This window comes from Artemia sp. Qi Xiang Cuo, chromosome 3 (assembly GCF_049724085.1).
Source record: "Artemia sp. Qi Xiang Cuo chromosome 3, ASM4972408v1, whole genome shotgun sequence".
Taxonomy (NCBI): domain Eukaryota; kingdom Metazoa; phylum Arthropoda; class Branchiopoda; order Anostraca; family Artemiidae; genus Artemia; species Artemia sp. Qi Xiang Cuo.
This window is the reverse complement of record NC_142796.1, coordinates 46,962,583-46,989,065: the sequence shown is the minus strand read 5'-3', so window position 1 is coordinate 46,989,065 and position 26,483 is coordinate 46,962,583. Positions and strand designations below refer to the sequence as shown.

Genomic DNA, 26,483 nt, shown 5'->3' with positions numbered 1-26,483 from the left:
ACGTCCTTCGGTCTTTAATGAAGAGTCTCTTTAATGAAGATTTGGTGCAGAAAGTGGAAGAAAAGGTGAGAGAAATCAGACGCTTTACAGTTTCATCAATATGCGACTGGTTTCCTCAATATTCTCGTAGTGTCTTGTATTGCATTGTGTTGCATTGCGTCTTCAAGACGATAACGAAGTCAAAACAGTTGTGATATAGTGGTTAACAAGTCAGGCAGCAGAATTTGATGAGGAGGGTATTCAAAAACCGGTACCACGTTATGACAATTGCCTCAATATTCTCGGAAATTATGTAAAAAAAGATTAAGATGCAAGCTTTCACGTAAAAATTAAATTATTGCGATATCTTTGCACGTCTTTTTTTAATTCCAAAACGGTACTTACTTAAAAAACATGCCTCGTATTTTTATGCCACAATTTTAAGAAAAACTGCAATATCTTATGCCGCAAATTTAAGGCCACAATCTGTTATGCCAAAATTTTAGGAAACATTATCAGAAATAAACTTTCTGATAATTTTAGACGCCGGTCTGTCCTTGAATCATCATCAGACGCACGATTGAAAATACATGAAAAACAAAATTTTTAGGCCACAATTGTCAGATACGCCACAAGATTTTATGCTATAAATTCAAGGCCTCAATTTCTTGTGCTACAATTTTAGGAAAAATTATCAGTAATGTACTTACTGGCAATTTAAGACGACACTGTCATCATTTTAAGATAGGCCGTAATATTTTATGCCAAAATTTGATGCCACACTCTTAGGAAGAATAATCAGTAATGGACTTACTGATAGTTTTAGATGGCGGTTTGTTCTTGAATAATCATTAGACGCACGATTGTAAATATACAAAATGCGTTTTTTAGGCCAAAAGTTTTATGCCATAAATTCAAGGCCGCAATTTCTTATGCTACAATTTTAGAAAATATTATCAGTAATGGACTTACTGACAGTTTTAGACGGCGGTCTGTCCTTGAATCATCATCAGACGCACGATTGAGAATACATAAAAAAAACATATTTTATGCCACAATTTTAAGATATGCCACAAGATTTTATGCCATAAATTCAAGGCCTCAATTTCTTATGCTACAATTTTAGGAAATACTATCAGTAATGGACTTACTGACAATTTAAGACGGCAGTCTGTCATAATTTTATGATAAGCCGGGGTATTTTATGCCAAAAATTTAATGCCACAATTTTAGGAAAAATAATCAGTAATGGACTTACTGATAGTTTTAGATGGCGGTTTGTTCTTAAATAATCATTAGACGCACGATTGTAAATACACAAATTACCTTTTTTAGGCCACAAGTTTTAAGCCATAAATTCAAGGCCGCAATTTCTTATGCTACAATTTCAGGAAACATTATCAGTAATGGACTTATTGACAGTTTTAGACGGCGGTCTGTTCTTGAATCATCATCAGACGCACGATTGAAAATAAATAAAAAAAAAATATTTTTAGGCCACAATTGTCAGATACTCCACAAGATTTTATGCTATAAATTCAAGGCCTCAATTTCTTGTGCTACAATTTTAGGAAAAATTATCAGTAATGTACTTACTGACAATTTAAGACGACACTGTCATCATTTTAGGATAGGCCGTAATATTTTATGCCAAAATTTGATGCCACAGTTTTAGGAAGAATAATCAGTAATGGACTTACTGATAGTTTTAGATGGCGGTTTGTTCTTGAATAATCATTAGACGCACGATTGTAAATTTACAAAATGCGTTTTTTAGGCCAAAAGTTTTATGCCATAAATTCAAGGCCGCAATTTCTTATGCTACAATTTTAGAAAATATTATCAGTAATGGACTTACTGACAGTTTTAGACGGCGGTCTGTTCTTGAATCATCATCAGACGCACGATTGAAAATACATAAAAAAAAACATATTTTATGCCACAATTTTAAGATATGCCACAAGATTTTATGCCATAAATTCAAGGCCTCAATTTCTTATGCTACAATTTTAGGAAATACTATCAGTAATGGACTTACTGACAATTTAAGACGGCAGTCTGTCATAATTTTATGATAAGCCGGGGTATTTTATGCCAAAAATTTAATGCCACAATTTTAGGAAAAATAATCAGTAATGGACTTACTGATAGTTTTAGATGGCGGTTTGTTCTTAAATAATCATTAGACGCACGATTGTAAATACACAAATTACCTTTTTTAGGCCACAAGTTTTAAGCCATAATTTCAAGGCCGCAATTTCTTATGCTACAATTTCAGGAAAAATTATCAGTAATGGACTTATTGACAGTTTTAGACGGCGGTCTGTTCTTGAATCATCATCAGACGCACGATTGAAAATAAATAAAAAAAACAATATTTTTAGGCCACAATTGTCAGATACGCCACAAGATTTTATGCTATAAATTCAAGGCCTCAATTTCTTGTGCTACAATTTTAGGAAAAATTATCAGTAATGGACTTACTGACAATTTAAGACGACACTGTCATCATTTTAAGATAGGCCGTAATATTTTATGCCAAAATTTGATGCCACAGTTTTAGGAAGAATAATCAGTAATGGACTTACTGATAGTTTTAGATGGCGGTTTGTTCTTGGATAATCATTAGACACACGATTGTAAATATACAAAATGCGTTTTTAAGCCACAAGTTTTATGCCATAAATTCAAGGCTGCAATTTCTTATGCTACAATTTTAGGAAACATTATCAGTAATGGACTTACTGACAGTTTTAGACGGCGGTCTGTTCTTGAATCATCATCAGACGCACGATTGAAAATACATAAAAAAAAACATATTTTTAGGCCACAATTGTCAGATACGTCACAAGATTTTATGCTATAAATTCAAGGCCTCAATTTCTTGTGCTACAATTTCAGGAAAAATTATCAGTAATGGACTTACTGACAATTTAAGACGACACTGTCATCATTTTAAGATAGGCCGTAATATTTTATGCCAAAATTTGATGCCACCGTTTTAGGAAGAATAATCAGTAATGGACGTACTGATAGTTTTAGATGGCGGTTTGTTCTTGAATAATCATTAGACGCACGATTGTAAATATACAAAATGCGTTTTTTAGGCCATAAGTTTTATGCCATAAATTCAAGGCCGCAATTTCTTATGCTACAACTTTAAGAAACATTATCAGTAATGGACTTACTGACAGGTTTAGACGGCGGTCTGTCCTTGAATCATCATCAGACGCGCGATTGAAAATACATAAAGAAAAACATATTTTTAGGCCACAATTTTAAGATATGCCACAAGATTTTATGCCATAAATTCAAGGCCTCAATTTCTTATGCTACAATTTTAGAAAATATTATCAGTAATGAACTTACTGACAATTTAAGACGGCAGTCTGTCATAATTTTATGATAGGCCTTAATATTTTATGCCAAAATTTGACGCCAAAATTTTATGAAAAATAATCAGTAATGGACTTACTGATAGTTTTAGATGGCGGTTTGTTCTTGAATAATCATTAGACGCACGATTGTAAATATACAAAATACCTTTTTTAGGCTACAAGTTTTTACATAAATTCAAGGCCGCAATTTCTTATGCTACAATTTTAGGAAACATTATCAGTAATGGACTCACTGACAGTTTTAGACGGCGGTCTGTTCTTGAATCATCATCAAATGCACGATTGAAAATAAAGGCCAAATGAGGGAAAGCTTCTACATATGGTTCATCTTGATTTACAGGAGGGAATGATGGTTTTAACATCTCAGCTGTTTGTATTAACCTGAAAATAAGCTACGGGCTATACAATCCCTTTTCAGATGAAAATAATAATATAAATTCCGATTTAAATAATATAATAATTCGGATACAATATAATAACTAAAGGTAATAATATAAAATATAATATATAAATAATATAATATATAATAATATATGATATAATAATTCGGATATAAAGAAAATAAAGTTCTAGAAATTAGGTCTTTAAGGATGACAACCACCCCAAACCCCTCAAGGCAAGGGTTGTAAGTTAAGCCCTGGGGGCATATGAGATTTTTATAGAAAGTGTTTTCGTAGAAACTTCAAAAAGGGCACATTCAATTGGAAATTCAAAGGACTAGTGGGCTTTTTAAAAGTGAAAGTGATTGGAGGGGAACTAACCCCCTTCTTACACCCACCATTTTCCCAAACACATCCAATCAACATTTTTAGATAGACATTTTGTTCAACGTTGTCTAAAGGCCCGGAAATTATGTCTTTGAGGATGAAACTCCCCCTACAGCCCTCAGGGCAAGGTTTGTAAGTTATGGCCTGGAGGCATATAAGATTCTTATAGAAAGTCTTGTCGTAAAACTTCAAAAAGGGCTCAATCGATTGGAAATTGAAAAGGCACGTACCCTTTTTAATAGTTAAAAGCAATTGGAGGGCAACTAACCCCCCTCTCACGCCCATTATTTCCCCAAACACATCCAATCAAAATTTTGAGATATTCATTTTGTTCAACGTAGTTAAAAGTTCTAGAAATTAGGTCTTTCAGGATGATCAGGGCCCTCAGGGCAAGGGTTGTAAGTTATAACCTGGGGGCATATAAGGTTTTTATAGAAACTGTTGTCGTAGAAACTTCAAAAAAGCTCATTTGATTGGAAATTGAAAAGGCTAGTGCCCTTTTTAATAGTCAAAAGTGATTTTTGAGATCAACTAACCCCCCTCTCACGCCCACCATTTCCCCAAACACATCCAATTAAATTTTGAAATAGGCATTTTCTTCAACGTAGATGAAAGTTCTGTAAAATATGATTTTGAGAATAACAAACCCCCCAAACCCCTAAGGACAAGGGTTGTAAGATATGCCCTGGGGGCATATAAGGTTTTTATAGAAAGCTTTTTCGTAGAGACTTCAAAAAGGGCTCCTTCGATTGTAAATTAAAACGGCTAATGCCCTTTTTAATAGTGGAAAGTGATTGGAGGGCAACTAACCCCCCTCTCACGCCCACCATTTCCCCAAACACATCCAATCAAAATTTTGAAATAGCCTCTTTATTCAACGTAGATGAAAGTTCTGGAAATTAGGTTTTTGATGATAACAACCCCATCCCCCCCAGCCTTCAAGGCAATGGTTATAAGGTTTGTCCTGGGGGCATATAAGTTTTTTTTATAGAAAATATTGTCGTAGAAACTTCAAAAAAGGCTCATTCAACTGGAAATTGAAAGGGCTAGTGCCTTTTTTTAATAGGCTAGTCAGAAACTGATTGGAGGGCAACTAATCCCTTCTCACGCCCACCATTTCCCCAAACCCATCCAATCAAAATTTTGAGATAGCCATTTTTTTCAACGTAGTCGAAAGTTCTGAATATTATGTCTTTGAAGATGATACCCCCCCCCCCCCCCACACACACACACACACCCCTCAGGGCAAGGGTTGTAAGTCAGTCTCTGGGGGCATATAAGGTTTTTATAGAGAGCGTTGTCATAGAAGCTTCGAAAACTTGGAAACTTCGAAGGGTTAGTGCCCTTTTTAATAGTCAAAAGTGATTGGAGGAAAACTAACACCCCTCCCACGCCCACCATTTCCCAAAAACATCCAATAAAATTTTATAAGTCAAACTTATTTACTTTTTATAAGTAAATAAGTCAAACTCAAAACGAGCAGAAATTAATCTGAGTGGGGTTCTAAACCCCACGCTTTCTAAAAGCCAGAATATAATTTGAACTTTACTGAAAAAAATTCTTTTAAATTTTTTCACTTTTATAACTTGAAGAAAAAGAAAATTAATTAATATTTTAAGAAATAAATATCAGCATATGTATATTAAACTGACAATTGACATTTTTTCAGTTTCATTAGAATTTTTTTCAGTAAAGTACAGAGTAGGGTTTAGAACCCTACTCAGATTAATTTCTCCTCGTTTTGAGTTCGACTTATTTTAATTCCTGTTTGTTTTTCGTTTCAATTGTTTACTGTTGCTGATTTGGTGTAGTTGTATGCTTGGTAGATTATTTGATTCTATTTTTGTTCATTTTTGGTTTAATGGAGTTCTTTACTTTTTTTTTAAAAACGTATTTTGTGCAAAAAGTTTTTTGATTACTAAAGGAAACAGAACAGCAAGAAACGCATATGAATGTGACGTCAACTCCTATGCGTATAAATAAACGTGTATACGGTATAAACCTAGAATTGGGGTTGTAGAGAAGAAAGCATGTCAAGAAAATAATTCTTACTTCATAATATGCGGATTAATTGCAGTTTATATATTTGACGGCAATTTCACTATTGAATCAATGGTGACGAAAATAAGAAACGAAAAACAAATAGGAAATATATAATTAGGGTTATATATTTGCACATTTCAGGGGAGGGGGTGTAAATTATTGTGGAACCAGAGTCAAAATGTATTAGCTACAATTATTCTGCATGTTATGAAGTAAGAATTATTTTCTTAACAGATTTCCTTCTCAGCAGCCCCAATTCTAGGCTTATACCATTCATTCAACTCAAAACGAACATAAATTTCTATTAACATGAGAAGTTCTCCTATCCTTCTCCCATTACCTCACTACTCTTCCCGTTGAAGTTCAACTAATGCTTTGTTACAATTTCAAACCTTCCTCAGTATGCCGTAAACCCTACGGAATAACAATTGAACGCAAATAATGAGAATACACCTTACCTAAGTAAATTGAGATCAACCGTCCAATCTTGAACGACGAGCAAAACGTGACAAACAGATAAAAGAAATGAAATAAGTTGGATAGAGTTCATTTCTGCGCCTGCTTCTGTAGATCCAAACTCGAATCCTATTTTTTTCTCCCATTCAGCCTAGAACACACAATTAGTAACCACAATAGGCAAATTAAAACTTCGCATCAGAGGCGTCATTTGCTATGGATCAGGGGGACAACTGCCCCTCCCTGACCTCGATTTGTCCCCCCCAGCCCAGCTGAAGTTTGTATTCGTCAAAAATCCTGTAAAAACTAATATAAGGCTGCATAATTCAAGCATCCATAGAAACAGGTCAGTAATCTTTAGCATATCTTTACCTCTTTGGTATTAAATGGCTCATTTTTCATTTTCCCTTGATTTTGGAAAATTGGATCCAAGTATCCCCCCCCGCAGGATTTTGACGAAAATTACGCCACTGTTTTACATCTATAGATTATATGTATTAAGATATAAATATGCCTGTTTTCCTTATTAAGATGTATTTAACACATTCGTTTTTTTAAAAAACAAGTTTTCTGATGGAAGTAGAGACTTGCTATAATCCCCTATATTAGTAGAATTATGAAAAACTAGCGCTTTACTGACAACACAAAAAAAAACAGAACGTTGCTGTGGGAGCATTAAAGTCCTTAAGTAGCCTACGGAATATAAAACACAAATTTAAAAACCCCTCAGTAGTCTTTCACCAGCCACGATATCTAAAATTTTAGCCTATTATTTCAGTAGCTACTTTTGAAAACACAAATAAAAATATTACTTTAGTACCGGCAAACTGAATAAGCAAAATACAAAAAGGTCACACTGATTTATAAGGAAAGTCATTGGTTTTACCAACCGTAATATCAATACCTACTAATATAAAATTTGTAATTCTAGAAGCACATTTTAGTATTATTCGAAATAAAGAACTAATATCATAGCTTATACTGTAGAAATCTAGTTATTTATGCCTATAATCAGGGGCGCCAAATGAGGGGGGGGCAATTACCCCTCTCCTAGATTATATTAGTCCCTCCTTAGGATTTAGAAAAAAAAACTTTTTTGTATTTTTATTGAAAAAAATCACCTCTTCCCCTAGGTTTTAAAAATACCATTTGTTTGTACCTTCAATTTAAAAAAAAAAAGAAAAAAAAATCAAGATATACAGCGGACTTTCGAAATTAGTCCATTACCCTAACATTTACCTGGGCACGTTCACTTCGGATTCAGATTCATCACGTTCATCACTAAACATCGATCTTAAATTCAAAAAGAGAGCAACTCATTGGATTGAACACATTTTTCAGAAGTCATACCATATTAAGGAAGCTCAAACCAGATAAAAACATCCAAAAATACTTTGTTTTTCTACTGAATAAAATACCATTTTTGTAGCGGTAACTGCATTGTTGTAGTAATGAGCAATGTCTCCTCAATGTATTTTTTTCCTGACCATATCGCATGGAAGGGATAGCCGAAGAAACTTGGAGGTAGACTTCATCGATCGTAAGTGGAACGTTCCAAGGCAATTTTCCATGGACGGAAACGAACAAAAAGCATCTCGAGATTAGAATTTTAATTCAATTCAATTTATTCAAATAAAAATAAAACATAACACCAATAATGATAAAGATCCTGGAAGCAAACTTGTTGAGGACCATAATAACAACAAAAATTGAAAAATGAAGGAGAGAGAAAAAAAACAAAAAAGAAAAAAGAAAGGGAAAACACAGGAAATTAAAGTAAATTGATTAAAATTTAGAGAATTATAATATCAAAGTTTAGTAACAATGTTATACAGCGGGAAAAAACTTGTGGATAGCTTGACACTGGAGGGTATTATATTCCATTGAAGAATAGATTTATAAATGGGAGATCGCTTGGCAGAACTAGAGACACACTTGGGGACAATGAAGGAATGGTTGGATGAACGGAGACAGAGGGCTTCAGAATTATTACTATTAAAATAAGATAATAATTGGGGAGGAAGATTTTTATGGTAAGCGGAGTATGCAAGTGATAGATTTAATTTTTTGGTGATTTGTTCAAAAGGGATAATACCAAAATCGGAGCACAAGTCCTGAGTAGGATATAGTTGGGACAGCTGAAAAACTGCTTTGACGGCATGGTTTAGGGCAGGTTTTAATTTATTGGTAACTGAAGGATAAGTGTTGCCCCAAACAGATCCTCAGTATAAGATATATGGGTAAATAAAAGAGTAATAAAGGGTGACAAGGATATCGGGAGGAAGAAAATAATACACACGATTAATCATACTTACCTGTCGCAAGATTATGGCTCTGATGTAGGAAACATGTGTTGCAAATAATAGGGAGGAGTCTATGTGGACACCAAGAAACTTGGCAACTTTGACCTGCGGGAGAAGATTGAAGGAATATTTTAGGCCAAGGGCTTGCTGAGCTTCATTTTTTTTTTAAGGGGTTCAAAATAATACAACCTGACTTTTCTTGCTGTTAATGGTCATGCAGTTAAAGAGACACCACTCATGTACTCTATTCAGAAGGATTTGAGTAGAGGTGACGACGGATGGTAAATTAGGGCCGGTGATGAAAAAGTTGCTATCGTCAGCAAAAAGTACTGGGTGCACTGATAGACCCAGGTCCGTAAACAAATCATCAATATAAAGGAGAAAAAGTATTGGACCAAGAACAGAGCCCTGTGGGACGCCCCTCCGGACAGGTAGGGGATGCGAAGTCACGCCGCCCAGACTCACACACTCTATACTCTACCAGAGAGATAAGAGCCGAACCATGAGGAAGGAACTCCATGAATCCCTAAGTTGTTGAGTTTACTTAATAAAACACAGTTATTTACCATGTCAAAGGCCTTAGAAAAATCCAGAAATAAGCCCAATACAGTATTTTTAAGACCAAGTTGGGAACGCATAAACTGTGTGGCGTCGATTAGTGCATGAGCAGTTGAAAATTTGGAACGGAAGCCATATTGATGAGGAGAAATCAACAAATCTGAAGGATGAATCCCAAATAAAAAGGGAGAAAGACGTCAGAAGATAATTCCCTCGAGCACTTTAGATATAACTGGAAGAAGTGAGATTGGACGATAATTACTTATCTCAGATGGATCGCCTTTTTTATGAATCAGGACAACAATTGCCGATTTAATTATTTCTGGGAAGACTCCATTGGTCATAGACAGTTTTGCTATTTGCAATATGGGTTCACAAACATAGGAAGATACGTTCCTAAGAAGCTTATTACTTATGCAAAGAAGTCAGGTGTACTATTATTAGAGAAAGATTCAGTAGCTTGAAGCACCCCTTTACTATCAGTTGGAGAGAAAAACATGGATCTGGAATTCTTGCTAGGGTGTACTAACTGGGAGGGGGAACAGGAGTAAGCATTTGGAATATTAGTGAAATAATTATTAAAAGTATCCGGTACTGAAATTGGGTCGAATAATAATAATTTTTTTGCTTCCCAGGCGAGTTTGGTATATAAGTTTTTGTAATTTTTATAATTAGTGAGGTCAATAAAGATACTGATTTTGCAGGCTAACTTATATAGGTCATTTTTACAGTATGAAGAGATTATTAGGCTATTGGACATCCAGGGGCGTATATGGGTAGTTTTTCGGTTTGATTTCGGACTGGAAAGGTTGAACTGATAAGATCCCTTAGTCCCTGGGTAAAACCATTTGTGGCTGAATTAACATCCTGACAATCCAAAACCTTGGACCAGGGTTGAGTAGATGGTAGGGAGGGTAAGGAGAGATAGATTGGAAAGTGGTCTGAAAGGCCAGAGAATATTATTTTGGAGGATTAATATTATTAATTGGAATCCAACTTTTAATTTTAAGAAATTCTACGTCAAATGACGTCCCTTCTTAAAGCAATTTTAGTTCCTAATGAAACCCAAAACGTGTTATTTGATGGGTCGTGGCTCATATTGTACTAGCTACCAAAAAGCTCTTTTCAAAAAGCTTTGTTCATTTTTCCTTTTCTTTTTTTTAGATTTCCTTATTCATGGTTGTGCATATATTGAAAGCTAGTTGCTATTCTATTCCAAATAATGGATTGATGACGTCATGCAAAATAGAACTGAATAATTCTATTTCAATCAGTAAATTTATGACATCATGTAAAAAAAACTATGAGGTTCAACATTAGACAAAAGTGACTTCATCACGGGCATACAAAAGTAGCCGTATCAGTAATTCTAGTAGTATTGTGAAAAAAGCTATCAGATGAATACTTACTTACTTATTTAACCCCAATCCGGCCGGATGAGCCGACTCGGGGCTTCTCCTCTGACTGAACTATGGTAGAGCTTCTTTTACGATTCCCTGTTCGCTGCAGTCCGAAAGAGTACTGACAGGGAGTGGCTGGGAAAGTTTTCCCTCCAGCACTTGGAAGGTCGTCCTTTTGGGCGGGAGGCATCAATTCTTCCTTCAAACGCAGTTTTTGGAAGTGGGGCTGGGGACATCCCCTGAACGTGGCCTAACCATCGAAGCTGTTGGAGCTGGATGGTCTGCATGATGGTCTGGGAATAGTTGAGCGAAGACAATAGCCGTTCGTTTGATATTCGGTCAAGGTAGGTCATGCCAGCAAGCTTCCTGAGGGATTTTTTTTCAAAGGCCTCCAACCGGCATTTCTCTTCTGCTTTCAAGGTCCATGTCTCTGCTCCGTACGTTGCTACTGGAACCACAAGAGCTCGAAAAAGGCGTGTTTTTAGTTTCAGCGACAGATGTTTGTTTTTCCAGATCGATCGCAATGACTTGAAGCATGCTGAGGCAAGGGCGAGGCGTCGTGTAATGTCTTTTGAGGAGTCGTTTGTGGTCGTCAGCTCACGTCCTAGGTAAATGAAATGGTCAACCCACTTGATCTCTTCCCCCGGGATCATAATTTTGCTGGATTTAAGGCCTGTATCTGTATGCCGCGTTACCTTCATGGCTTTTGTCTTGTTAGCATTGATTTTCATCCCAAAGGAACTAGCTGCATGATCAATATCGTTAGCGCTTGATTGCAGTTCCTCTAGTTGTTCGTTTAGGCGATTAATGTCATCGGCGTATTCAGGCATGTCAAAGAGGTGTCCACTCATGAGTGCTCCCGTGTCATTGGGCACCAGTGCCAGTACAACATTCAGGAATAGGCAGAACAGAGTGGGGGAGAGTAGGCATCCTTGCAGCACTCCTGAAGAGGTTGAGAATTCTTCAGTAAAGCCTTCGCTGGTCTGCACCATGCTTCTCCACTTCTCGTACATGCTCTTGATAATGTCAATAATGTCAGTGGGAATACCGTAATGTGCCAGGATGGGCCATAGGCCATCTCGCCAAATTAGATTGAAAGCTTGTTTGAAATCGATAAACAACTGGTATAGGTCTTTCCTGAATTTCAGGTATCTTTCAATAATTTGTCTGATCACAAAAATTTGATCTATGGTGGATCGGTTTTGACGGAAGCCAGCTTGATCTTCAGGGATTACGTGTCTTGTCAGGTTTCTGATCCGACCAAGGAGAATTTTCGTAAGAATTTTAGCTGGTTGGCAAGTAAGTGATATGGGTCTGTAGTTTTCGCAGTTACTTTTAGATCCTTTCTTGTGCAAGGGCACTATGACAGATTTTAACCAAGACTCGGGGAAGTATTTTATTTCCCATACAGCTGTTACTATTTTGTGGTACAGATCAACGACGATATCAGATTCCACTTTTAGAAGTTCTGACTGTATACCGTCTATTCCGGGAACCTTATTTGACTTGAAGGATTTGAGTGTAGCTTCTACTTCTGACCTTAAGGGAAGTGGGGTTTGTTCTTCATCTCTGTGTGCTGGGAACTTTCGAAGCACTTCAGTATCTGGACTAACTTTGAGATTAAGCTTTTCCTGGAACTGTTCATTTCAGTGATCTCGGATTCCGGCACAAGTAGTGATTTTGTGTCCATTTTTATCTAAGACATCGAGGCACTTCGCTTCTTTGCGGTTTGTCAGCTCTCTGGCCCGTTTGAACATGAGGTGTGAGTTACCCCTACGAAAGTCCTCCTCACACTGCCGGCATTTTTCAGTAATCACGTGTTTTAGTCCTTGGCGGGTTTTCTTCTCAATTTGACGGTTAAGGTTTTTGAATCTATCCTTGCTTTCTCGATCTTGCTTAGATGAATATCAGATGAATAGCATATCTATTAAGCTCATACTAAGACATCAAATGAGGTCATTTTTACACAAATTGGTTCACTTTTCCTAGTTTTCAAGAGAGAGAGAGAGATTTATTCTAAACAAACAATTTAACATCAGTTTAGCGGCCACCCCAAGAAGTAAAACCTTGCCCAAGGGGGTGGCAAAAATACACTAACATAACAAAATTTTATGCTTAAGTTTTATGAACTGTTACTTTGGAATGACAGTAGCTCGATTGGACTACAAAGAACGGGGATAATGTCACAAAAGTTGATAAAGATTCCCACAATATCGGAGGAGGATGCCAAAAAAGAACTGATGATAGGTATAACTGAAACAAAGTGTGTCTCTGAACTGCTGAGGAGTCAGAACCTTAACCAACTGCAAGAATTGCAGAGAGCAATTGAATATTTCAGAATAAAACATCTGCAAGGTGACAAGAAGAACTGGAGTATATTTTCAACCAAAAACTTAGAGGTTGGTTTACAATTGTTTGAGAATGAGGATATCGCTACAAAAGCTGACAGTCAACTGAAAAATTAGACGAAAGATAGCAAAAAAGTGGAAAATGTATGCAGAGCCCTTCCAGAGCAGTTAAAAACAATAACAAACGAATATGTAAAAAGCTTGAAGAACAAAAATCTTCAGCAGAATTTACTGGGAAGCAGAGTGAAGTTGATAATAATGTGCAGATGAAGCTACTAAAAGCTGAAAAAGAAGACAAAGTGTTAGATGTGAAGCAAGAGGGAGTAGATAGGAAATTCTACCTAACACAGAAGAATACAAAAACTATAGTAAGTCAAGGAACACCAAGGAAGCCTCCAAAACAAAAACTAAGGGAGAGCAAGCAAAAGCAAAGCGGTAACTTAAGTATTTTTTTATCAAAACTCATTGAAAACATTTTGAAATTGAGGATTGACAAATCCGAAGAGACGGATAAGAACCTAACTTATAATCCCACTGAATTAAGTAGACTATGGAAAAAACAAGAAATTTCGATTCTGGAAGATATGGATAATCTATTAAATATTGCCAGAGCTGAATAATCACAAAGAAAATCATCTGAAAAAGTCAATCTGGTAGCTGCAAGACGACAGTGTTTGCAAACTGAGAATATACCAAGCACAAAGGCAATAGAAAGCACAACAGGCAATAGAAACTGGTCTGGAACAGCCAGAAGCCTTAAAAGACTAGTTGATCTTATAAAATATATGTGCACATTGTACACCAGCACCCAACATTACAATATAAGAAATTAAGTGACACTTTTATGAACGCCAGTGATTTAAGTAGAAAGTGATGCTAGTCATTGGTGCAATGTTGAAACAGGAGTCAAGCAGGGTTGTGTCCTGCCTATGGCTATAAGATATATAGAACCCAAATGAGTTAAATGAATACAATTTTAGAGGATATTCATAGAAATCAGAACACTTACCCATCAAATTTACTATTTGTGCCTATAAAGTGTTGTACCTATAAAGTGTCTAATTATTTTTTTTTCTATGTTTATTTTTAGTGACATATATACACTAAATTAGGCAAATTAAAATGAATGAGTGTGTTAAGGTTATTACTCTTATAAAGTGAGAGGAGCTCACAATGTGCATCTAAAATCCATTTTTAGGCCTACCGCAAAATTTCACAGGTTAATTTATCAAAGATAGCCAGTGTGGTCAATAAAAAAATTGGCCACGGCCAAAAAAAAAAATGACAACTTATAGTTCAAACTTCCAGCCAAGTGTAGTACAGCCTTGGTATTATTTGGCGGGAGGGGGTATGAAGCATAACCTGTTAACACGGAAGAAATTGGACCTAGCGCTTTTTTTAGCTCTTCAGGAAAATACAGTGAAATCGATTAGTTGAACGTGCAATGCACGTGAATAACACTGCTGCGGTTAAGGTAGGAAATGCGGTTAGCAGCTGGCTTTGTATTAAATCAGGAGTTAAGCAGGGTTGTGTTCTATCCCTTTTTCTATGGATCATTTTGAGGTACTTTGACTTAAGGAGCATTGGAAAGGCAATGGGAGACCACGAAATCAATTGGGGAGGAAAAACTCTCCTAGACTCAGATTATTCTGATGATTTAAGCATCCTAGATGAAAGTGTGAGCAAAATGAATGAAATTTTAGAGATTTTGCGAGTTCAGGGTACTAGAATACGTTTGAAAATTTATGTTAAGAAGACTAAATCACTAAAGCTAGGAATGAGTGAAGACGAAAAGGTGACGTTGGGTAATGAAAAGAACGATCAGATGACCAGCTTCACTTACCTTGGTAGTATTATTAGTAAAGACGGTGGGAGCACTGAAGATGTTAAAAGTAGAATAGCCAAGGCTCAGGGTGTTTTTTCATAGTTAAAAAAAATTTGGAAGAATAGAAAGATAAGTTTAAAAACCAAGATTAGAATATTCAAAGCTACAGTATTTACACTGGTCAAATATGGCTTTGAAGCATGGGCGCTCCGAAAAGCGGATAAAGATTTGCTAGATGTTTTCCAGAGAAATTGCCTACAGATTATTCTGGGTACCCGGCTGACTGACCGTATTTCGAATAGTAGGCTGTACGAAAAATAGGGTTCAATCCCATATATATATATATATATATATATATATATATATATATATATATATATATATATATATATATATATATATATATATATATATATATATATATATTTATGTAAATATATGTATACACGAGTATATATCATTAGTAAACAAAACTAATCAATTCCATGTTAAAACCAAGTTCTACTACTACTACTACAACAGCTTACCGCAGCACCAAGCCGCCTGAGGCCAACACAGCTATTCACGCTCCCCCTCCGTCCCAATGCATTCAAGGCCGCCTTTTTTACTCTCTCCCAGGAAGTTTTCATTTCCTTTAAATCTTTCTTTATGATATCCCCCCACCCCAGACGAGGACGACCTGCTTTCCGTTTAGCCCTTGACAGTTGGCCGAAAAGGACAATTTTCGGCAATCTGTCATCCATAGAACGTGTCCTAGCCATCTCAACCTTTCTCTCATTATAGCCCTAGAAAACGGCATTGAACCATATTTTTCGTACAGCCTACTATTTGAAATACGGTCAGTTAGCCAGATACCCAGAAAAATCCGTAGGCAATTTCTCTGGAAAACATCTAGCAAATCTTCATATATATATATATATGTTTTATATATATATATATATATATATATATATATATATATATATATATATATATATATATATATATATATATATATATATATATATATATATATATATATATATATATATATATATATATATATATATATATATATATATATATATATATATATATATATATATATATATATATATATATATATATATATATATATATATATATATATATATATATATATATATATATATATATATATATATATATATATATATCTGCGGCAAGTTACAAAATATGAAACGTATGATATGAATAAACTTAGGAGAATTAATAAGCATGCACCAATAAATAGCCGATAGGATAATCTGGCTCTACTCATAAAATAAATAATTAGACAAGAATGATTAATTAATACAGGTCATACCCGCGACACTGATTCGGTAATAAGGAGGGAGTAAGACCTTTATGGAGGGTTAGCCATTTATGGGGGAGGGGAAGTCCAAGTTCCAAAATCCATTTTTAGATAAATTATAGCATTATTGCCAAAAGCGAGTATTTTTATATCATTTTTTACACTAGTTGTGAGGGGAGATTCAAAATTTCATTATTTTTAGGAGAGTGGCTACTTTTTTTTTCTTGTGTTGATTGTCTAGTTTTGCTTATCAAACAATGAGGTTTATCTTTTTACTATGCATAGATATATAAAAGAAACCAATGTCATAGTGACTATGGTAGAAAGGTTCAAATTAATGAATATATCCGTTTGAAAAGACATTAATAATAGGATTTGTTTACACTTTACCTGTATGTCACTATACATAACTGAACAGGATAGAACAGGTTGGCAGTCTAAAAGAATTATTCTTTCTGGGGTAATGTATACATCAATTCCAGATGTTTTATGATTGCTGTTTTCTATATCTTCATGGGACTGAACAGGAAACAAAAATCTAAGTAAAAAAAAATATTCTCACATATAAACTAACACCTAAATAATTAACAAATTTATCGAAAAGAATTGAATATATCTGCAAAACACAACAGTGGCAAGGTAAATGTTCTATTGCTTACAATTTTCAAGTTTTATATATTTTTTTTTTACTTCTTATGTGGGTCAATTTCAAATATTACCTTAATGTATACAATTAATTTTGTCCATTGGAATATCAGTCACGTGAGCATGGTTGCCTCTAAAAAACCAAGCCTAATCATGTCTTCATCTGCATATATTTTCTTAGTATTCATCTTGTTTTTCTTTTTTTTCAAAACCATCAGAATGATTTTCAGCTTCCAAAGAGTTTACGTCTTAAAGGTTTGATATTTAATTTTGAATCAAATCTAAATACAGCTTGTTTTCACTTTCAAACCTAAGAATAATTAGTACAAACTAGATATTTCTAAAAATTCTCAACAAGGAATGAAAAAACTGCAAAAAGCTTCAGAAAAAAAATTGTTGGAATAAATCTTAACGATAGATCATCAAAACAAAATCAGACCAGAACGCTATTTGCGCTTTACTGAAAACATAAGACATTCTAAACTTTTTCTTTTAAAACGTAAATAAATACAAAATTCCTGAGACTTTCAGGAATGAATTTTAACATATATTAAATAATCAATCTACATTTTAGTAGTTTTTTTTCACTAATCTTGGTTATTATGATAATTTTCTTTTATTATTTTCTTTTTCGTTGTTGATATTATGAAAAATAAACACATAACCCGAAATAAAAACTATTTTCAGCAATAAACCCCAGATGACTTTCTGGTCTTCAGAATTTCATTTTGTTACTTTAGATTTAATTTAGCTCTTTGTTTTTCTTTGAAAAACTTCTTTTTTTGGAAGAAGTTAATTTTGAATAAATTTCCAATAAATGAGATTTTTTTTGAGGCGTTTATAAACAAACCACCACATACAAATGTATTGGCTGTATAACCAATTACAATTATCAGCAAAGTAAACGAAAAGCGATGCAAAAACTACAAAAATAACTCAAAACAGACGACCTCAAATAAAAATATGTTTTAAATTAAAAACCAAATTATATGTTACAATGAACACTCAATTTATCTGTGTTTAATTACTGCACTAACGAAGGTTATTGCTTATATAGCCAAAGAACCTACCCATATATTTGATAAGTGTCCGTAACTCCTAGCCAACCACAAATCTTCAGCTTTGAAATCAATCACGTGAGGAAATTCAGCCGGTACCTGAAGCCAAGCGAGCAGTCCCCATTATGTATGAGTGGGGAAGGACTTCGAATTTTGAAGTCCTTCGAGTTGTAAAATATTTTTCTCTGGTGGTTTTCAATGCAGACTTCTTTAGGTATCAGCTTTTCTTCTATTTCGCTGAGAACGGTTATTAGTTATAAAGGCGAAATATTTGTATATATTGGTTTAATTGTCACTACTTTCAAAAAATCTTCATTTACAGAGATTGTTTTGTTTTATTTTTTTCATCAGGCTTCACGGCACCTTCTTTTTTCACTATCAGCTATACTTTAGATATAGCAACTAAAAAGCCTCAGCTGAAAGGTCCTTCTACATGGTGAAAGAACGTCAAACGAAGCTCTTTCAGGTAATACTGGCATGGAATTCACTGCTGTAGGTAGTCCTGATGATCAGCATTATGAGGGGAAGAGGGGTTTATGTCACCGACTTAGCTCTGCTAGCTCCCTGCCGGAGCAGTGTATATATGAGTAGAACACTGACATAGGCGCCACGTCAAGGCACTCCTGTAATAATTGAGCAGTATTGAACATATATTTGCCAAATATTGTTACTCTGATTGCTTGATTTTTGACTCACCGGAGAGAGGTAATGTGACGGAGACGATTGGAGGCTCCTCACTGACGTCCTGTGTGTTTCTGGAGGTACAGGAGGAACTAAAGTCTATGGAAAGGTGCTGGCTGAATATTTTACATGAGTAATTTACAACTCTGACCAATTTGTATACCACGAAATATACCTCATATGGTAAATATAAATTAGTATCATTATAGACAAGAGACAACAAACAGTAGATATATAGTTATAGAGTAGTATATATAGTAGATATTTCATAGTAGATATGACGCAACAAAGAGTAGTTGTATATAGGTAAAGTAGTAGATACACTAGCATAGGGCAGATAATTCATTGCAGGTAGGAGACAATAAACAATACACATATAACAGTGAAATAATAGATAGGAAACAGCAAAAAATAGAAATAATAATAGGTAAAGTCGAATATATCAGATTATATTCGTGTATAGATATAGTTGTAGGTATAGTATCTATAGACATTGTAGGTATAGATACAGTGAAATAGTAGATACGAAAACATGAAACAGAAATACGTCAAAAATCAATAATATGAGTACACGTTTACAAAATGTAACGAATTTAACACATATTAAAAATAAATCCTCGTTTTCTTCCTCTATTCGCGGTTTTATGTTTTATCGTGTTAAAGGCGTTTATTTTTTCTAATAAATTAATTATTTGTAGGACGACTCAGTAGAATAATACTAGTTTTTTAAATCAGAAGGATGATATATAAAAAAAAAAGCTTTAGCTTGGCGTAGAACTGGTATATATTTTTATTTAGGGTTTAAACTAAAAACATAACGACAACAATAACTGAAACTTACTTTCGTTTTCTGTCGTGCTGAAACACAGACGATAATATATGCGACTTTCCAACACCTTGTGTTCCGATACAACCAACGACTAAAAACTCTGACTGCTCATTTAAAAACTGCAAAACACTATTCGAGAAAACAAGCATTTCATCCAAAAGCTTAACGGGTAGTTCCTTTTTCATTCCTAAAAAAGTAATAGAAGAATTATACATGGGTTTATCTAATTTATGCGAATTTATCGACTACTTTGGCTATTGAGGAGGCACATGTATGCCTCTTACTTGCAGCAAGGTGAGAAAGGATGGAGTTTTAGGCTATTTTACCTTCATTTTTTTTCACCCTAAATCGCACTTATCAGCGATAAGGACGAATTCATGTGGATGCCTTCCTGTGGAGTGCCGTTGAACGGGGGGCGGGGGCGGCAGGGGCCAGTTGCCCCGGGCACCGTGAATGGGGTGCACCGCGGCGGGGGGGGTGCCCACTTTGATCAAATTTTTCGCACTTCGATCCGACTTCTTTTTCTTATATTTGAGTCGGAGGCAGGGCAGTGTAATTGATTTTTTCCTGAGCACCACCAACCCTAGGAACGGCTTTGTCATCAGACACATCCCAAGTTGTGCGCATTGGCTTACTACACCAATAGAAGATTCAGTGTTTCTTCTATTCTGTTAGAAGAGTTTATTTCAAAAGGCTATTTTTTGTGTTTAGCACTGAAGACGACTTGAGTTGAGTTTATTTCAAAAGGCTAGTTTTTTGTGTTTAGCACTGAAGACGAATTGGCGGAGGTCGTTGCCAATATATCTGCGTTTGTCGTTTCACTGGCTGAAATTACTGGTCCACTGGCTGAAATTAACCTCGTTTACTTACTTTTTCTAATTATGTTTTTTTTCCAAGCATCATCTAGAGCCAGTGTGGTCTTAGAACGTACTTGCAGAACCAATCCTTGCCAACTGATGGTTTTAAAGCTTCAACACTGGGAGACAAGACTGTCTTCTGGCTGAGAGTATTCCAGAGGTAAACAAATCGGTTGGAGAAGAAATTGTTTCCCCGACTAGTGTAGGCACGCTTCCTGTAGAGTTTCACAGAGACCATGCGTTTTTGAGGTGTTGTTCAATTTTAATAAACCTGAATCACGAGTAAACTTTGAGAATATCCTGGTCACGAAGCAGCTTGTAGGTTGTCAATACATCATCTCGCTTACGTCAGTAGGCTACATGAAAGTAGGTAATTTCAGCTTCTGAAGTCAGTTTTGTTATTTTTGGGCTATTAAAGAGGCACACTAATGACTTTTACTTAAAGGGAGCCGAAATAATGAATTTATTGGCTATATTTTCTACTGTGATTAACTAACTAAGGAGGCACACCTATCTCTAGTTTGTGAAGAGGTAGGAAAGTATAGGATTTTAGGCTAATTTTGCTGAATTTTCTGCTAATTTGGCTATCAAGGAGGCATACTTGTGTTTCTTGCTTGCAGAAAGGTGAGAAAAGATGAAGATTTAGATCTGAAAAAGTTGTGTTCTTAAGCCCAGTAGAACTATATTGAAATTTGAGTGGGATCAGTGGACTTAGAAATGCAATTTTTCCCCTTTTTCTTGCTTTTACTTTGCAGGGGAAAACAAAGTCAAACATTTTGACCCACCGACCCACCTTTAGCCTTGTTGTGTTGGGCTATAATTCATAATTTGACGTTCCTTGTAGTCCAGAATGTTAGGCTTAAATGTTCAGTTAAGTTGGATTGCTCCTCTTCACTTTCCAAGAAAATAACAATAGCTATTTCTTTTCTGTGTTTTCTCTTCTTTTTTTTCCATGACAACTGGCCCAACGTGGTGGCCATTTATGTAAGAAAGCCCGTTCAGCAGAAAAATTTTTCACTAAAAATTTTTAAGTTTTTCTATAGAATTTCTAAGATAATTTTCAAAAAAGAAATATTTTCTGTGTTCTCACTTGTTTTTTTTTTTTTTTTTTTTTTTTTTTTTTTTTTTTTTACTTACAAGTACTGGCGCAAGTTAACAGTCGTTCTAAGCATACAAGGGTTCGTTCAGTGCGCAATTTCAGTAGTATTTCAAATGAAAACATTCATTAAAATTAAAAAAAAAAATTCCAACACCACTTCTATGCTGCATTTCCCCTTCTTTTTTTCTGCTCATGGCTACTGGCCAAAGATGGCGGCTCTTTTATACATACGGAAGTGCGTTCGGTATGCAATTTCAACTAAAACATGATGCAGAGTTTTTGATAAATTTCCTAAAAAAAACAATTTTTTCTGTTTCTCCCTTCTTTTTTGTTTTGCTTATGACTACTGACCCAAGTTGGCAGCCGCTCTAAGTTAAATAATACCGTTAGTACGGTCGTTTAAAATAAGAATTTGAAAGTATTTTAAAAAACGTTGCACCCAAGACTTAACTGTAATGAATTGTAGTGTCTTTAAAGATTTTGGTCATAAATTAAAAATCTAATGTACTATTTAAGTTAGCTTCCTCTCCACAGCCCCAAGTTGTTTCTAATCTAATATTATTTAATTAAATTATTTAGTATAATTACATTACATAATTATTAAAAATCATATGATTTATCATAATTAAATTATATAAGCAAAATTTAATATAAAAATTTAAGCAAATTATTTGGTTGAATCCCTGAGGATTTTATATACACGGGGAAGGGGATTACAACAAAGATTAGAAGAGATGATCCGCTCAAGAAAACTTTAAAGCAGGCAGGAATACTAAAACATTTCCTAAGGCAGAAACGTGGGGTGGGTCAAATTTGAGTCACTTAAAAGAAACAAGCAAACTATTTGAAAATCATTAGAAACGTTTCACAGATTATAATAATTCTGGGAGCCAGGGACCAGCAACCTTCCTCTCTCTGCGCACGAACCTTTCCGTGTTATGTGACAGCCCTTTTCAGGAAAATCTTAGGATCACCCTCCTATCCTTCAGAGGTAGACGTTTACGCACTAGCAACGCTTAGCTAGCAGCGCTTTACTGATGATAAATCATCAGTAAAGATATTCCTCAAGCATGACAATGAAACCCAATACAAATACTGTTGTTCTACTATCATCAGTAAACATATTTCTCAAGCATGACATTGAAACCTAATGCAAATACTACTGTTCTACTGTCTTTTTCGTAAGTTGTCTGCAAACTCGTCACAAGTTATGAGGGGAGGTAATGAAGGGAGTTTCCTCAAATATTATTCAAAGGAACCGTCTGAAAAAAAATCTCAAGCATTGGGGTAGAAAAACATACTTGACGGGATAGTCAATTCCACCCCAAAACATCTTTTAGCTCTTCCAGCCTCAAGGTCAGATCTGTTTGTAGAAAAGATTCCCCAAGTGGTCAGTCCCAAAACCAATACTGGAAAGCCCATTTTCAAAAACTTAATTTTATTTTTCAAGTTTTCTCCACATGGTTGAATGTCATTCACGCAAGGTTATTGGAAAGGAGGCTATCCAAAAAAAATCGAAGATATGGGACATAAAATGCATATTTTGAGGCATTTGATCACAACATCTAAGTAAAATACTCTTTTCTTTCCATAAATTTCAGGCCTGCATGCACCTATGGTTTTATGTATATTGTACGAAAAATTAGGCATTGTCTGAAAATCCTCATAGGTTATGAGGAAAGGTAACATAGGGAACCCCCAATGTTATTCAAAGAAACTTTCTTGCAAAAATCTTATGTATTGGGACTTAAACGAAGAAGTTGACAAGACTGGATTCCTTTCGATTCAATGAAATGTAAGACATCAAAGAAGTTATAAGAACCTCAAGGTTTATAAGGCTACAAGGTCAATACTGATTCAGAGTAGAACTTTACCACCGCTTGTTTCCTGGCGTGAAAAACAAATGAGCCAAATTCGACAGTCAATCAACAATATAATGCAGAAAAAATAATATCAAATGACTGCGATTTTGTAGAAAACCCAATCTTTTCTGCAAAAACAGATCTGACCTTGAAGCTGGAAGAGCTAGAAGATGTTCTGAGGTGGAATTCCCTAAGGCGTCAAGTGGCAAGCCATTTTCTGCATGAACTAATAGGAGCAAATCCAAATGCTGTAATCCTGCTGTACATATTCTTTTTTTAGACCCCCTAAAATAGTATCTTCTAGTGCAGTTAATAGCCACCATACAAAGAAATAGCACCTAAACAGTGACAACATTGGTAATAGAGCCAAAAGAAACGGCTTGTTACTTCCCCTGTCAAAGTGACAGTTTTTGGAATTTCAACACCAGTTCACCAAATTTATAAAGGATATGACAAAAGTATCAAAAGACTTAAGATTTACCTTGGCTTCCTTCACTACTTCCAAACTCTAGCGAAACGGTTAAAAGTACATAAAAGCTGAAATAAAAGGCTTTCTTTGCTGCTTCCAAGCTCTACCCAATATGAGGAAATTAAAAAACCCAAACATGGATGCAGTTTAGCTGAAAATTATAGAATGAAATTCAACGTGTACAAGAAAAAAAAACAGTACAGAGCCAAGTGCTGTCGCCATATTAATTAATTAGTGAGAAGAGAAGAAGCTCAATACAGCCACAGAGGCTGGATGGGATCAAAAGTATGGCAAGGCTGACATATTTACCTTGGCTTTCCTCACTGCTTTCAAGCTCTGCTACATGAACCTGTGAAGTTTGTATTTTGACTGGCTTCTCAAAGTGGTTTGCTTCTTTTTGCTCAGCTTCTCTTGGCAGAGACGCTTTTCGGGAGGTTGACACACTCTCAAAAACTTGGGTTTCCTCACTGGAGAACAAGGTCTTGTGTTCATAACCAGTAGGTCTTCTCTGGAGCAACATAGGCTTGATAGTGGGGGCTGAGGCCTTTGATGGAGAATCATCATAATATGATGAATAGGATCTTTCCCTTGACTTTTCTCCGTCTCCTCGCGGTCTTCTACCTGGGTTTCTAGACATTACCAATCCTGAAAAGCTGTAACATAAATCTATCTTCAATTGTCATAATCCAATACTGTGCAGCAAAATATATTAGGAACATTATTTATGAAGGGACTTTAGTGTTAATAAGATCCAAAAATGCTACAAAAAAAAACTTCAACTGTAAATCAGATGCTTATATAGTATTAATACAGATTAGTCTTCCCCCCATTCCACAATGAATCTTTCAGAAAATTTATTTTGAACAAGCCCTAAGATTTAAATCATTGTTTCTTAGTATAAAGGCACAAACAGGTGCATATATATGATGTTACATATCCACAGATTCGTGAATCCTAAGTTTGGGCCATAAATCCGAGGGTTAAGAACAGCAAGGTGGCCAGACTTCAAAAAATACAATCAAATTATTCTATTTTAATTTTTATTAACTCACTTTACTTTGGTTAATCCTCCCCCCCCCCCCCCAAACAAAAATCCTGGATACACCTTTGTGTAAGGTAGAATTTCTAGAACTTCATTCTAATTGAATTAATTTTGCCTTTGTTAGGCACAATCTAATAAAAACTGTGCATAAATGGGAGACAAAGTGCATTTCATTTTTGAGACATATAAAGCAAAACGAAAACAAGTTCCTGTAAAATGAAAAGAAAAAAAAACAATATTTTATCACAAAAGGCTATAATTTATAGTAATTTCATGATGACAAGTTTTGTGATATTAAAATTTCTGAAGAGACGGAGGAGGCATTCCTCTTGTGTATTCTAGCTCCAATCTTTAGGGAGCCTAAAGGTCCTTTGACTCTACTAGGGTAAAGGTACTAATGATTCGACAGTTTTTGTAAAAAAAAAAAAACACTCTTTCTACTCCAGAAGGCTTAATTGAAAGACTTTTGGCTTGAAAAGGGTTTCAGTATGTAGAGAAAATATCTACGAATCTAACCGTTTGATCAGAAGTTAGAAGTTTTATCAGAAAAGGGCACAACATTCTGATTTTCTGAAATTGGAGCGTTTTCAGCTACAAATTTGACAGAACGAACAATTACCTGTTTTCAATGTAAGGTAGAGCCCAACTCGAAACGTGCCGAAATACTTGTGAAAAATTTGTGGGATCCTGGTGGATTCGACATGCCTATTCTTTTTACTTAATTTCTTTGTTTCTCTTAACTTTTTAAATGTATAAATGTGTAAAATACTATTCAGATAGTGGAAGCAAAAAACTGAAAAATTGCCTCAAGTATAGGGACAAAATCGGATAATCATATGGAGTGTAATCGTATGACCTAGGTCTCTATAAAATAATGTGTGATATAGGTTTCTCTATAAACGCCATCTGAAATGGCCCATTTTCTCTCAGCTTTAATGGCCAGAAAAGATTTCTTTGTTGTTCACAGGGAAAGTATTTTCAACATTTAGCCATTTCAAAGTTAATCAACTAGTTTAATCCACTTTAAAAAATTTTAGTTTTGACTTTCCTTTGTCTGGAAACTCCAGAATTCTTTAAATATGCATGTCCTACTTAAGATTATTAGAAGTTTGTGACACAAAGGAGTTTAATATGTTTCATTAGCATTTTGGGTGAGATAGGGTCTAAGAAAACAGGAGTAGATTTTAAGAAGTTTATTGTCATTATGTTTGACTTAGGGGAATTTACTTTCATATGTAAATTCTTAGCTTTATCTAAAACACGGGTTTGGATGGGGTCATTTTTGATAGTTCTATGACATACTTCAAGGATCAGCAGGTTATCCACATATTAACACCTTTGAGGAAATCTTATCAATTTCATTAATCAATGCTACACATAAGTGGGGTCCTAACAGGGTTCCTTGAGGAATTCCATGCCAAATAGGGAGGGGTTCAGAGAGAATATTTTGTATTTTACTGCTTGGGATCTATTTTAAAGAAAACATATATGAAATTTACTAAGAGAGGGTCTACTTCAAACTTATTCAGTGATAAATTAATTAGGGTGAAGT

The 26,483-nt window shown here is 35.1% G+C and overlaps 1 protein-coding gene across 6 annotated transcripts in view; it reads right to left on the bottom strand.

The window, feature by feature from the left end:
• Positions 1 to 26,483, bottom strand: part of LOC148954185 (nonsense-mediated mRNA decay factor SMG9) — a 53,623-nt gene that overhangs the window by 18,618 nt on the left and 8,522 nt on the right. For all 6 annotated transcript variants that reach the window (XM_089086963.1, XM_089086965.1, XM_089086960.1 and 3 more), the window contains 5 exons: positions 24,199 to 24,542; positions 19,615 to 19,789; positions 16,780 to 16,927; positions 6,646 to 6,794; positions 3,611 to 3,758 (listed from right to left, as the gene is read on the bottom strand). In XM_089086963.1, coding sequence (XP_088943089.1) covers positions 3,611 to 3,758; positions 6,646 to 6,794; positions 16,780 to 16,927; positions 19,615 to 19,789; positions 24,199 to 24,526 — 948 coding nt within the window. In that variant the 5' untranslated portion in view covers positions 24,527 to 24,542. The remainder of the gene's footprint in view (positions 1 to 3,610; positions 3,759 to 6,645; positions 6,795 to 16,779; positions 16,928 to 19,614; positions 19,790 to 24,198; positions 24,543 to 26,483) is intronic.